This window comes from Carcharhinus amblyrhynchos, chromosome 2, assembly GCF_965287045.1.
Source record: "Carcharhinus amblyrhynchos chromosome 2, sCarAmb.v2.hapA, whole genome shotgun sequence".
Lineage (NCBI taxonomy): Eukaryota > Metazoa > Chordata > Chondrichthyes > Carcharhiniformes > Carcharhinidae > Carcharhinus > Carcharhinus amblyrhynchos.
In genome coordinates, this window is record NC_137325.1 from 71,550,126 (window position 1) to 71,565,941 (window position 15,816).

Consider the following 15,816-nt stretch of genomic DNA (forward strand, 5'->3'; position numbering starts at 1 on the left):
AGAGAACTTACTTCAAGGACAGAAATATTGTTAACAGATTGCAGGACAGATGTACACATTCCTGGCCAGGTGGTCCCATTGACCTAGCTGTAATAGCCTTCTGTATCTGGAGCCCAAAGAAATGTCATTGATAAACTCTCTGCTACAATAAAGGGAAAGCTGATGTGAAATAGAATCTTGATCCTTTTGATTACTGCTATTGAATTTCTTCATCAAAACACCAGCTTATTACTGTGAATGAAAGCTGTATGTAGTCCAGCCTGCAAGATCCAAATTGGGCATTTTATCATTTTCTTTGGGTCAATAATTTCTAAAATTTACCTGTTTCAGCCTTGTATGCAGTGGCTGCAGGAGTTAGAATTTTAATTTGATATAAAAATATGTATAGAGGTTGTACATTGTCAAACGGGCTCCATTCCCTCTTTGTAGCCCTACAGGGAGAAGCTCAATGCCAAGCAAGTGGATTCATAAAATGTAGCCTGTAAAATAAATACATAAAATACTGGAAATATGCAGCAAGCCTGCCAAGTTCGGAAAAGAAAAAACAAGTTAATGCGCTGAGTGGAGCCTCTGTTGGAGTAGAATGAGGATGAGTGAAGATTTTTTTTTGTAACTTCATTTTGAAAAATTCAATAGTTTATTCTTTTGTGAGCAGTTTATGTTTGAATGTGCTGAGCCTTTGTAAGATTTAAATAAAGATGTTTTGAAAAACGACCTAATGGAAATTATATTTTTAATCTGCAGAGTTTATTTAGACCCAGTTGCATAATAAATTAATTAATGTTATATCCCTTGAAACACAACAGCAGATTCTACAGTGTTCCCAAATGAAGACTATGGCCCAGATCTTCAGGTCACAGGTGAAGCGGGTCCACCTGCTACTGAATGTGATTCAATCTGCCCATTTTATACTGGAGCCATTGCATGTTCTGGTTCTAGCTCCAGCAATGAGCAAAAGAAGACTGAAATTGAGTGTAATTCCAGAAGAGCCAAGCCTCCCACCCCCCCTCCCCTCCTCCACCCCTTTGTCATCGACCCAAAGTTCTGTCTTTTGTTCATTTGAATGGCAATGTTTTAAATGGAGCTGTCAATCTCAGAAACTCTTTGACAATGGCCACTCAATCCCCACTGTCTGACAGTACTCATTCCCTCCATCACTTTCCAGTACTGTCCACCTCCTCTTTCACTCTGGTGCTCCCACCCTCTTTTTTGCCCCCCCTCTGGCGGTGCTCCCTCCCTCTTTCGCCCTGACGAACATATTTGATATGCAGAATCCTTTCAGATGCATTGCAACTTGCAAAATCTGATGGGATGTTCACAGAGCTGTCTGGCAGAGGCATGGTCATGACTGGAAGGAAAGATTGTGACACATGGACTGGTAGAATGTTCTCTGCACACCTTTGGTTTTCTATCTGTGATACAAGGATGGTGCTTGGAATGCACAACATATGAACTGAAGAGCCTTGTGAAGTTCACAAGGCAGTCAGGTGATTGAAAATCATACAGTTTGGCACTGAAGCAAACAGCAAGTTTGAGTTGTTGCCATAGATCACATGCTGGGTGGACGTGATGTGATGCTTCTTGACAGTGCTGTCTGTAACACACCGGATTTAATTGAGTGGGAAAGGATAATGATTTTATCAGATGAAAGAGAAGATTCTACCAATTAGAAGCTTTTGCAGAGATCATCTGTCCATTCAATCCTTTCATTAACATGCTGTCTGGCAGTATTTCCATCCAAGGGGTTGTAAGAGACACGCTGGGGAAAGCATCTTGATGTAATCCTGTGAGCCACCATGAAAAATCTCATGCCAGAAACCTCCACTGGAGAGCAGAAAGAGAGGGTGGCCTTATAGTGTGGGATAGTTTGCAGGGTGCCCTGGGGCAGAATAGTTGTAGTCTTAGGGCAGAGGACAATTTTAGGTGAAGCTTACATCATGGCAAAGCATGTAATACATATTGCCAGTTGAGAACAAATTCTTTCGGATTGTTACCAGCACAGTGAAGATCATTGGCAAGCTTGACAGCTGTGCTCTCCTGAAGAAGATAACTGTGGGCAAAACATGTCAACTCCTAAAGGACAATTTCAGATCTAAGAATGACAGTTTGGGTGTATACACGAATCCTTTTTGCAGGATCTGATCACCCCATCATATTGCATAGAAGATTATGCTCATAGAATGTGATAAAAGACATTGGTTAGACCTGTTGCAATTGTGTTTTCACCCGATAATCTTATGTAAGGTCAAATCAACATCTGGCATGAGTGAAGGTTGCAGCTTACTATAGCACGCAACATCAGCGAATGCTATGACAGGCCAAAAGTTCATGCTTGTCTTCACGTGAAATTATGAGTTAAGGTAAACAGTAGTGGTCCCCACCTTTCCAGATCTGGCAAAGACTTCAAGGTCATCAACGTTTTGTTGAATTCGAGTGTTTTTCAGCCACACTGGGGAAGGTGACCTTTCGTGTTGTGAAGGTGACATATATTCCTGGTTGTCACTAGCCTTGAACGGTCTAGCTTTTCCGTTGTAATCTGGGAATTCTGGATCAAAATGGTCATTATACTTTGGAAGAAATGTGTGGGTATGGAAGTAGGATGTGATGGACATTCACAAGAACAAATAACCGATTATGCTTATGTTGACATTGCTTTGTAAGCGGCTCCCTCCTATTGTGATAAGGCTTATTTTCTGGCAGTGAAGGCAAGGTCATACCCAAGCAATATGCTTACTGTACGACATGACTTGCAGTTCACGTGATTTGCCATGCAAATTGTGTTAACTACATTAATCAAAATATATAGTGCTGGCCAAATGCTGGGTGGCTTGATACCGTTTGGTCCTGACAGAAGAGAGAATGGTTCAACTGAAAGTGTTCTGCGGTCTCTTGATCAACTAATTGACTGAGAGAATGCCAAGTACATGGGATCATAAACATAGATGGTGGGGTTACAAACTAACACTAAGTGTTTGGCTTGATAAATTTACATAATTGGTTTCCAAGGATGGAGTGTCTGCAAGTACCTCAACATGACCTAACTTTTGAAGGAAGGCTCTGATGGTCTCTGGATGAAGAGAAGTATATTTTACAGACAACATGTAAAGGTGATGAATCTGATGAGCAGATTGGGAATATACTCTTGACTGGGGCGCTAAGCTTCATAACTGTAGAATCACTGTTAGTATTGCCAGTGGCATCACTGTTCATGGTTACTTGAATATAATGGTGCTTGAAGAATGCATTAAGTAAGGTGATGAGTCTATACATGGATTGCAGCTTAATCCAATAAAAAATCAGCAGGTTCCTCCCCCCCCCCCACTTCATCTAAATAAGCAACTGCGATGATTTCATTATCAGCACTATCAAGGATAGCAGTCACCTTGTGACCTTCAGTGGTGGTCTTGATCTGGCAGAAAAATAGCTTTACCTGGTGGACTCGCTTGCTTACACAATGGGCACACAGCCTTTCATGTGCATGAGTCATAGAGTCGGACCTTGTTGGGTGAGGGTTGCTGTGTGGCATTCCTGGAAAGAGGAAGCCTGAAAGATGTGCTGGTCAGGTGCATTGACCCAAACAGGCACCGCAATGTGGTGACTAAGGGAATTTCACAGTAACTTCATTGCAATGTTAATGTAAGCCTTACTTGTAACTAGTAAATAAAGTAAGTGACAGTACGGAGAGCCTTAGCATCAACAGATGTGCAAATCCCATCTGAGAGAGAATCCAAGGCTCAGGGGATCTCTGGCTTGATGGATGTCAGGGTGCGTGACGTGGGCTAACTACTTCATTTGATCTGGTAGGTTAGGCTGAATGAGCTGTTGCCAACATATGAGCACTATGTGCTCAGTGCGATCTCTTCATCCTTATCAAGTGGTAACTGTGATGATAGAACCCAGTTTACAGCAAGTTTTCCTCAAAGGTGGCCATCAGATGTTGATACAGTTCTTCATTCCTTTCTTCAGATTACGTTCTGAAATCGGCCAAGTGGAATTGAAGGGTACCCGTGGCCTGGAAATCAGGATTCAGGTGAATGGTGTGCCATATTGAAACAAGTGATGCTTTAACTATAGAGTTGGGTGATATCCCAGAGCAGTAATTCCCTATCTGCCTTGGTGAGGACAGAATGGCAACAAAGTGGAGAACTGATATGACAAATGACAGGAAGCTAGGGTCATGTTTGTAGATTGAGTGCAATGCAGTCACTGTTCCTCATGGTTTTTACAACAGTCTGATATTATGTGGTTGACATTCTTCACACTAGATTTTTATTGAAGATTTATTTAAGAACTTAAGTTACCTAGCTACTGTGGGGGGATTTGTTTCCAGGTTATGAGTCATTCAGTAACATCACCAGGGTGTTCCAGTTCTCATTTCCAAAAGTTTGAGTCAGCCATGAATTCTTCGCTGATAAGGATAGTCTTCAGGTTCTACACAAATCCTGTCAAATTGGTGCTGGACTCCTCTATGCATTGCATCCATGCTTTCTGACAGATCTGCCAAACATTTTGGTATGCATGTCCAACAGCCTTGTTTTATAGTCTATCCAATCAAAACATTCATCTGAGTCCTCTTGAGCACAACTGATGTGTGACCTTGTCCTTTGTCCTAGCTTCAGATCACGCATATCACTACAGGCAGATTATGCTTTTCATCTGCCCCCGAAGATTTGTGTAGCGTCAATGTCTCAGTGGAAACAAATCCCCCCACAGTAGCTAGGTAATTTAAGTTCTTTAAATAAACCTTCAATAAAAATCTAGTGTGAAGAATGTTGACCACATAATGTCAGACTGTTGTAAAAACCATGAGCAACAGTGACTGCATTGCAGAACACCTTCACTCAGTCTACAAATATGACCCTAGCTTCCTGTCATTTGTCATATCAGTTCTTCACTTTGTTGCCATTCTGTACTCGCCAAGGCAGATAGGGAATTACTGAGATATCAGCTGAGATATACACAAACCTTCGGGGACAGTTGAAAAGCAGAATCTGCCTGTAGTGTTATGCTTGATCTGAAGCTAGGGCAAAGGACAAGGTCACACATTAGTTGTGCTCAAGAGGACTCAGATGAATGTTTTGATTGGATAGACTATAAAACAAGGCTGTTGGACATACATACCAAAATGTTTGGCAGATCTGTCAGAAAGCATGGATGCAATGCATAGAGGAGTCCAGCACCAATTTGACAGGATTTGTGTAGAACCTGAAGACTATCCTTATCAGGGGAGAATTCATGGCTGATTCAAACTTTTGGAAATGAGAACTGGAACACCCTGGTGATGTTACTGAATGACTAATAATGTGGAAACAAATCACCCCCATAGTAGCTAGGTGTGAGTGAGCGACATGAGTGAGTTTCGTCGTCACTGTCTTCCGGTGTTTCCAATTTTTCCTGCAGCTCTTGGCTATCTGAAAGGAGAGTAAGGTTGTAGTGAGAGAACATGGCAGGGGTGGAAACAGAAAAAGCAAGAGCTGTAGGGTTACACCATTTCTAGATTGTAAATCAGAAGAGATTGGTGGATCAGGGAGAGGCTTTTAAAATGTGTTCATAAGATGTCAATATCACTAGCAAGGACAGCATTTATTGTCTATCCTTGTGATGTGAGGATATCATCATCTTTGATTTCTTCAGTCCTCTGGCTGACTACAATTGTGGTGCTGGGTACACTAATAATCTTGACCACCTGTCTTTTCCATCAGCATTTCAGTGTGCAGCCATGGCTATCTTCCACTGGTCAGGGGCTGCTGCATCTGGCTGTGTGTCACCTTGCTCTGAAAGAGAGGGAATTGTTAGTGAATGTGGTGGAATGTGCCTGGATGATGTGGCTATCATTGTTTTTCCATATTGCCAATTAGTTAACAATGAGATACAATCATAGAATCCCTACAGTGCAGAAGGAGGCCATTGGGCCTGTATCAACAACAATCTCATCTAGGCCCTATCCCCGTAATCCCACATATTTATGCTGCTTGTTCCCCTGACAGTAAGCAGTAATTCAGCATGGCCAATCAACCTAACCTGGCCTGTAGGAGGAAACTGGAACACCTGAAGGAAGCCCCCAGAGACATGTGGAGAATGCAAACACCACACTGATAGTTATAGAAACTAGATAGCAAGGCAGGAATTGGATCTCGGTCTCTGACATTTTGAAGCAGCAGTGCTAACCACTGTGGGTTTAGGTTTGGATTTAAGTTATGCAATGAGTAGTTTGTAAATCTATCAATGTAGTTTTTTTGGAATGTGACACTTGAAGGTGAATTTTACTGACCTTGCCTATTTGTGTGAGGTCATTAAAAGTCTTGTGGTTATGTATCCACATCCTCGGGGCTAGATGCCTGGCGTTGCCCATCACAGCAATCTGGTCCCACTGTTTTTGCACCGTTTGAATAGAAGACCTCCTGACCTACTTTGGATAGAGGAACTTTCATGTCCACCTTCTCCACCAAGGGATTCAGTACCGTGTAAGAGAATCTCAGAACGTGCTGTCTTTCCTGTTCTGCCATAACTTAATGATCACATTGCTGACACTCTCTTGTATTACTAGTTCCAGCACCTCTAAGCGGTGCTGCCTGGCTTGAATTAGTGTAGGCTGGCTTTAAGTGGTGATAGTGTTACACAAACTTGGGGCTCCTGCAGAGTGTTGCATGTCACTCAGTAGTGCATTTGGTGCCGACTGCACGCAACTATCATACAAACCAGCAGGCGCAGGTTAATTATACATTTGGATACCATATCTGTTTTAAGTCCCTGTCCATTTTTATAGCCACAATATCCATTCATTCAACTTCATGTTCTACTTTGCACACGCTAACCCAGTCACCTTTCTGAGCTGGCATTCCCGTGGTCTGTTGAAATATGAGATGAATTGCTCACGTCGAAACTGGGAAGAAATGCTTTTGAATGTTTAAATAATTGAACATTTTCCTCTGTGTTCAGTAATGTTCACCTGCACAGCTTTGATTAATACTGACTGCAACTGGATTTGCAAGTAAACTGAAGACAGTTCTAGATGAAGATGAGGTGATTTCTGCAACATAAGATGTGACCAAGTAAGGTGTAGAACTTAAGGTAAAGCAAAGACTTGTTAGTTTCCATAACATGCTGCAATAAACAAAGTTAGAGATGTTCTGCGTTAGTTCTGCATATAAATGTTGTCCTGTAGACTCTAAATCAAAATGTGCATGGGGTAAAACATTATTTTTCTTCCAGACTTTTTTTTTTACCAATTCCACCTTTTCTGCCCACTGCTCCTGAAGGTACTGACTTCATTCTGGGTAGTGGTTTTCTGTTCTATTGCTGCACTGTAGTACCTTGTCTAAGCAGCCATTTGTCATGTATGATTTAAAGCATTTTTTTGTTGACTATTCAACTAAGTTGCATAAACCTGACCCTGTAATTACCTGTCTAGCCCCTGTCCACACAATTTTTCAGTAAGAGGTCAATGAATAGAATTCCAGACCCAAGTATTTTTTTAAAATTCTGATAGACTTAACTCAGTTAGCAATTGTTTTAATAAATCAATCCATTAGGGGCTATGAAAAACTACATTGTTACAAAACTACTGAACAAAAATAAGTTCCATTAACAGAGCATTCTTGGCAATAGGACAAGTTCAGGATTTCCATTTCTCATTCCTGGCTTTTATTTGCAGTGAATGGAAACCATTGGTGGAAGTTGTTACTGAGAGAAAAAGCCCAAAGGATTTCATGTCGATTTGACTGAAACTCCAAATTAAAAGAGAATCAAAACAAGTGCTGCCTTCAAGAAAATACATTTTTATAATTGCAAAATATGATATAAATTGTGCTGAAACGTATTATTGTATAAGCTCTGTTTTTAACAGAAGACTATAAAGGATTGTCAGCACCTACTTAAAAGAAAGGAGCATATCTCACAAATGTTCAGGAATTCTTTGAGGACATAAAGTAGTGGAATAAAGCTGTCTAGTTTCTATATCTGACTTGGATTTCCAAAGGGCATTTGGTTAAGTTTGCTCAGTGAAACTGTCAGCGAAGGTCACGACAAAGAGGTGACATTGGAATGAAAAGTGAAAGCTGAATATAATTTAATAGGGGCTACCTAGAGACATTAACATCTGTAATACTGCCGCATGCAGTCGTGAACAGGGGTGACCAAGGAAGAGGAAACTCCGTGAACATTCCCATCCTCGACATGGAGCCCAGCACATGAACCTAAAGGACTAAGAAACACAGCAGCAATTCAATACTGAACTTCAATATGAATGCATGTTTGGGCCTCTGGAGTGAAGGAATCACTGATGGATCACCATTTGACTCAGAGGCAAGAGTAGACCTACTGAGCCACTGCTGACACTTGGCAATGTATGTTAAATTTTATTGCTAAGAAATTTATTTGAAAGAGAGAATAAATTGCTGCCAAATTATTTTGCAAAAAATATTTAAAAGAAAAAAAGAGAATGGAAACAAGTCAAACAAAAGCACTACAGTAGTAGTGTAGACATTACGAAATAAAATTCCTTCATTGAGCTATTTAAGAGTTTCTGCACCCACAGAGTTTCCTTTGATCCCATTCCAATGCCCCCTCCAGGCACAAATAGCAGGAAATTATGCTTGATCATTATTTTTGGGACCTACATGAATCTCATGGAGGAAAATGCTTCAAATAATTCAGTTTATTAAAAGTAAAAGACGGGTGAGTTACAGGCCAGAAAGAACTCTGTCTTATATTCCTGCTCCCAAAGCACCTCTGGCTTCAGGGGGCTTTCCCAAATGTCAATATGGACAGCTTGTAAGAACTCTGCTGAGCTCTAACAATGTGTGAACTCCCAAGGGTAACATGGTTCAGACATTAAATTAACTTTTACCTGCGTTGGTTTTACCTCCGTTTTTGCAAAGAGTTATTGCAGCCGCCATCACAGAATGATGTGGGGTATAGGAGAACACCACCAGCTCAGCAGGAGAGAGGAGCACAGTCTTTAGGTCAATCTCTCAACCTAGCACTGAGGTGAGGCCTTGTCAGTCCATTTTGCACCTGCATTCCTTCAGAAAGAACAATGCTTTCTGCTTTTTGATTTAATATCCTTTCTTTGTGTCATCGCATTCAGGGGCAAATGAAGTCAATGGCCGTTATGGTAGAATCTCAACACTAGGACTGTGACCTCTTTAGGCTTCCCCACCTAATAAATATTTCATATTTATCCTATTTGAAGCATAAGCACAATACCTAAAATTGGCTGTGTATATAATGAAAGAATGATTGGTTAGAAATTGGGCTGTGTTACCTTGCTCTATAAATAGTGTGGCAGGAGAAAGATAATTGAGGGTGCAGGCAAGAATTTCTTCTTTGCTCAACATGTTGGGAAGTTATGGATTTAATCAGTAGCAGTACTCCTGAGATGATATCCAATTTCTCTGGGAACTGTCGAATTTTACAGATGGAAGCTATTTGGCCCATCATTATTATTGCTCTTGGAGAGAATTATCCACATCATCCTATTTCCCATATTTCTCTATTTATTTTAATTTTCAGATATGAAACGTTTGATGGAGTGGATTTGTTTCTGATGGGAATGTCCATGTTTTAACCCCTCAATTCATTATCAGTAATCATTGTATCATCGTATTCCATTTGGTTGAGAAAATTATTGCTGTAGACAACTCGCTGTCCCCAGCTGTTAAGTGTCCTGGCATAAAGATTTCAGAAATTGAGATTGGGATGTGCTGGCTGATGGAGATAAGTTACAGAGAAGAAGAATATGAACTTATTTGTCTGAAGAGTCAGAAGGTAGCCCCAAAAATAAATATTTCACAAAGTATAAAGCACTGATAGGTATAGGTATCAGATACTGCTGAAGTTAACTAAATCCACAATTGAATGCCAACAAATGCATTGGAAAGAAACAACTGATCAGGTCCCATGGTGCAGCTTGATAACTTGTGCTAGTGGCCAGAAAGACCTCACAGGTCCTTTGAAAGATTTAGCATGGTTGTTAGGATTGTGCAATAGGATATGGCTGAAATGCAAATATATATGTTTTGTATTTATTTTCACTATTGAAAATAATACAGCGATAGATACAAATGCTTTAGATATTAATTCCTTGAATGTAAATGCATGAAATGGCAATCGGCACTAATACTTCCACTACTGACATCTGAGGACTCAAATACATAGGGAAACAGAGTTATACAATATTGAGAGATGATATATCTCTCGATGGTAAAGGAGGACTGTCGGAGAAGGGATAACCAGCCGTGGTTATCTAAGGAAATAAAGGAGAGCATTAAATTAAAAGCTGATGCGTTCAGAGTGGCTAAAAATAGTGGGCGATTAGAAGATTGGGAAAGATTTAAAAATCAACAAAGAACGACTAAGAAGGTGATAAAGAAAGGAAAGATAGAGTATGAAGCTAAACTAGCTCTAAATATAAAAAAGGACAGTAAAAGTTTTTACAAGTATATAAAGAAGAAGAGACTGGCTAGAGTGAATGTTAGACCCTTGAAGGATGAGAGAGGGGATTTAGTGGTGGGCGATGAGGAGATGGCTGAGGCTTTAAATAAGTTTTTTGCCTTGGTCTTCATGGAGGAGGACACGAATAGTTTGCCAGATATTAAAGATAGAAGGATGGTATGAGATGAGGGCCTTAATGTGGTTACTGTCACTAGAAAGATAGTGCTTGATAGATTAACGGGACTGAAGGTAGACAAGTCCCCGGGACCGAATGGAATGCATCCCAGGGTTTTGAAAGAAATGGCAGAGGTGATAACGGATGCCTTAGCAATTATTTATCAAAATTCGCTGGACTCCGGGGAAGTGCCAGAAGATTGGAAAACCGCTAATGTCGTGCCGCTGTTTAAAAAAGGGTGGCAGGAAATTATAAACCGGTTAGTTTAACGTCTGTAGTTGGAAAAATGCTGGAATCCGTCGTCAAAGAAGAAATAGCGAGGCACCTAGAAAAGGATGGTTTGATCGAGCAGACGCAGCATGGATTCGTTAAGGGGAAGTTGTGTTTGATGAATTTATTGGATTTCCATGAGGATGTGACTAATGCGGTAGACAGAGGGGAACCAGTGGATGTGGTGCATTCAGATTTCCAGAAGGTATTTGATAAGGTGCCTCACAAAAGGTTGCTACAGAAGGTTAGGGTGCACGGAGTTGGGGGTAAGGTGTTAGTGTGGCTAGAGGATTGGCTGCTTAATAGGAAGCAGAGAGTTGGTATCAATGGATGTTATTCAGGTTGGCAGTTAGTGACTAGTGGAGTGCCGCAGGGATCGGTGCTGGGGCCTCAACTTTTTACCATTTATATAGATGATCTGGCAAAGGGGGCTGAGTGTAGGGTGACAAAATTTGCTGATGACACGAAGGTGAGTGGAAAAGCAAATTGTGTGGAGGGTGTGGAAAGTCTGCAGAGAGATCTGGATAGGCTGAGCGAGTGGGCGAGGACCTGGCAGATGGAGTATAATGTTAGTAAGTGTGAGGTTATCCACTTTGGCGGAAATAATAGTAGGAGGGATTATTATTTAAAGGGCGAAAAGCTGCAGCATGCTACGGTGCAGAGGGACCTGGGGGTCCTTGTGCATGAGTCGCAAAAACCCAGTCTGCAGGTGCAGCAGGTGATCAAGAAGGCGAATGGAATGTTGGCCTTTATAGCGAGGGGGATAGAATATAAAAGTAGGGAGGTCTTGCTGCAACTGTACAGGATACTGGTGAGGCCGCAGCTGGAGTACTGTGTGCCGTTTTGGTCGCTGCACTTGCAGAAGGATATATTGGCCTTGGAGGGAGTGCGGAGAAGGTTCACTAGGCTGATACTGGAGATGAGGGGGTTAGCCTATGAAGAGAGACTAAATAGTTCGGGTGTGTACTCGTTGGAGTTTAGAAGGCTGAGGGGGGATCTTATAGAGACGTATTAGATAATGAAGGGGATAGCTAGCGTAGAGGTAGAGAGATTCTTCCCACTTAGGATAGCAGGACTTGAGGGCACAGCCTCAAGATAACGGGGGGGTGCAGTTTAGATCGGAGTTGAGGGGGAACTTCTTCACTGAAAGGGTGGTGAATCTCTGGAATTCTCTGCCCGTTGAAGTGGTGGAGGCTACCTCACTGAATATGTTTAAGTCACGGGTAGATAGGTTTCTGATAGACAGGGGAATTAAGGGTTATGGGGAGAAAGCGGGAAAGTGGAACTGATCCACTTCAGATCAGCCATGATCTTATTGAATGGCGGGGCAGGCTTGAAGGCTAGATGGCCTACTCCTGCTCCTATTTCTTATGTCCTTATGATACGACAAACACACATTCTAACAGCTCCTGCACGTTAAGATTTCCCACTACAATGGTCGTGGTGAGAGAGGGTGGGAGAAGAGAGCGAGTATTAGGGGTGTGGCGGGAAAGAGCAAGTGTGTGCGAGGGGTGGAGAGAAAGAGAGACTGTATACTAGGGATGGGCTTTAGCCTTCAGATCCCAGGGAAGGCAGGGGTGGGGTGAAAATGAAGCTGAATACAGGGCCGCAAGAACTGTAAATGTACCTCTGCTCTTGTGGGAAAATTTAGAACTAGAGGTTGCTGTTTAAAAATAATGGGTTGCCCATTTAAAATAGAGATAGGGCAAAATGGTTTCACTCAGAAGGTCATAAGTCTTTGGAACTCTCTTCCTGAAAAGGTGATGAAAGCAGCATCCTGGAATATTTTTGTAGCAGAAGTGGATAGATACTTGGTAAGCAAAGAATGATAGGTTATCAGGTTGTTGGGATGCAGATTTGAGGTTACTTCCAGATAAAAATATTCAATAAAAAGATGGGAGTCACAACAAATTGTGGATGGATCTTTGACAACTCAACACTCAACTAGCTTTGCACATGAATTGTATATTTTGCACCAAAAAGTTACAACTTTGTGGAAATTGCACTGATATTTTAGAAATATTTCATTCAGTTTGAAATATCAGAAGTTCAAGAGTTCAACCTGTCCAGTCAGTGAATATGCAAAATAAACATAACTGAACACTGGTCAACAGCTCTTGAAATTGAACTGCTGAAATGTGGGTTTGACTTGAAATTGAAAGTTCTTGCCTTGGAGGAAATGTAACAAAAGTTCACCAGACTTGATTCCTGGGATGAAGGAATTGTACCATGAGAAAGTGTTAAGCAGATTAGGTCTAAATTCCCTAAAGTTTAGAAAAATGAGCTGGGGTGTCATATGAAGTTCTTACTGGGCTCAACACTGTTGTTGCTGGGGTGTTGTTTTCCCTGGCTGTGGACTCTAGAATCAGGCATCATGGTCTCAGAATATTATGCATAATCCTAAACTCCTCAGGCAGTTAGGACTGTGATAAAGGGAATTTCTTCACTCAAAGGGTTGTGTATCTTTGGAATTCTGAACCCCAGAGACGTGTGGATACAATATCAATGAGAATCAAGTCTCACAACATCGGGTTAAAGTTTTTTAAAATTTATTAGTGTCACAAGTAGCCTTACATTAACACTGCAATGAAGTTACTGTGAAATCCCTTAGTTGTTACCTCCGATGCCTGTTTGGGTAACCAACAGGTTTATTTGGAATCACGAGCTTTTGGAGTGCTGATCTTTCACCTGATGAAGAAGCTGCGCTTTGAAAGCTTGTGATTCCAAATAAACCTGTTTGCCTTTACCCTTGTGTTGAGAGACTTCTTATGTGCCCACCCCAGTCCAATGCCACCATCTCCACATAATGAGGGTCAAGTTAGAGGTCAAGAGCTTTTTGGTCATTAACAGAATCCAGGGAGAGTGTGGGAATTTCGTTCAGGTAGAAGGTTAGGTGTGACCTTAATGAATGAAAGAGCAGACTTAAAGGGTTGATTGGACTAATCTTTGTATTTTAATGTTGATGATCATTTGAAAAATGAAGGCAAGTGGGGGCAGAGATAATGGATTGCATTCTGTAGAGACTAAACGAAGAGTCTGGAGTCACATGTAGGCCAGACCAGGTAAGTATGCCAGCTGTCCTTCCCTAAAGGACATTAGAGCCAAATGAGTTTTTATGACAATCAACAACTTTTAATTTCAGTTTTTTTTTACTGAATTCAGATTCCACCATTTGCCATGGTGGGATGTGAACTCACAAAGCATTACCTTGGGTGTCTAGATGGCTCATGCAGTGATATTATCACTATTGCACCATCTCCCCAAATTCATTGATATGATCAGTCCTCAATTTTATAATAATCAAAAATTTAAAATGTGCATTACTTTTGCTACTGCTATCTTGGAAAGAAAACCTGTCGGCACTTCAAAGCCACTAAAGGACTTTATCCTCAGTGAATCAGTGAAGAAAAACTTGCATCTGCTGAAATTTTTCTCAAAATCTATGTTTTACGTTTAGGACTCAAGAACTCTGAAACAAAGAATGAGCTGCAGAAGAGTAAAGGAGTCCCGTCTCCTTCTGTAACGTCTTCTCATGCCAGCACCAATCAGTCAGACGTGGTTCAGTTGAAGGATATTGTTTGCTACCTGTCGCTACTAGAAGGAGGACGACCGGAGGACAAGCTAGAATGTATGTATGCTTTGTATATTATCAATTTCATCTACATAAAGCTCTTGGAAGTTATAAGCATGGAATTTTCTTAACAGCATTTCAGCAAAAATGGGACTAGATGTGTAAATGGACATGCTGCTGATCATCTTCTGAAGTGACGGTAATAAATTGAGAGATGCCATATGAGTGGCATGGTGGGTTAGCGCTGCTGCCTCATAGCACCAGGGCCCCGGGTTCGATTCCTGGCTTGGGACGCTGTTTGTGCAGAGTCTGCATGGGTTTCCTCTGGATGCTCTGGTTTCCTCCTTTTAATCTGAAAGATGTGCTGGTTAGGTGGATTGGCCATGCCAAATTTACCTTCAGTGTATCCGAACAGGCACCCGAGTGTGGTGACTAGGGGATTTTTACAGTAACTTCATTGCGTTGTTAATATAAACCAACTTGGGATAATAATAAATGAACTTAAAAATGAGGGATTGTCTGTGGATAGATTATTTTGCAATGATTAGCATCTTGACTGCTTAGAATAGACTTGATCTGTTTGCCAGCACAAAATTAGCCTTTCTAGTTTTTGCTTTGAAATATACAAGAGCAAGTATATTTAGAAATATGCTTTTCACCCTGATTATTGTTGTATATGGAGAATTGATGCCAGGAAGCAGGGAGGGTTAAACATAATGGAACTTTATTGTTAGAGTGGTACTCACAACATGGTTGTTTCTAAACTCTGGCAGTCTCGTGCTAGCGGCCGGTAGTACCACTTCCGATGAATGCATGAATATTTTAATACATAGTGCTTTGTGCAGCTAACAATAATCAATATTAATACATAACATTTCATCCCCGTTTATATTGAACAAATGAACAAATTCAAACAAGTGCTAGAAGCATAGAAACGCTACAGTGCAGAAGGAGGTCATTCAGTCCATCGAGTCTGCACTGCTCATAATGCCAGCTCGGGCTCTATCCTTGTAACCCCACACATTTACCCTGCTAATCTGGAGCATCTGGAGAACACCCATGCAGGCACTAGGAGAATGTGCAAATTCTACACAGACAGTGATAGAGGCCGGAATTGAACCTGGTTCCCTGGAGCTGTGAGGCAGCAGTGCTAGCCACTGTGCTGTCCCACTGTGAAATTCCCCTAGTCGCCACAGTCCGGTACCTGTTCAGGTCAATGCACCTAACCAGCATGTCTTTCAGAATGTGGGAGGAAACCAGAGCACCCAGAGGAAACCCATGCAGGCACCAGGAGAATGTGCAAATGCCACACAGACAGTGACCCAAACTGGGAATCGAACTCGGGTCCCTGGTGCTGAGAAGCAGC

The 15,816-nt window shown here is 41.5% G+C and overlaps 1 protein-coding gene across 1 annotated transcript in view; it reads left to right on the plus strand.

Annotated features, from left to right (window-relative positions):
* dgkb (diacylglycerol kinase, beta) overlaps positions 1-15,816 on the plus strand; it is a 677,279-nt gene that overhangs the window by 117,092 nt on the left and 544,371 nt on the right. Inside the window, exon 5 of the mRNA XM_080216552.1 lies at positions 14,337-14,507. Coding sequence (XP_080072678.1) covers positions 14,337-14,507 — 171 coding nt within the window. The remainder of the gene's footprint in view (positions 1-14,336; positions 14,508-15,816) is intronic.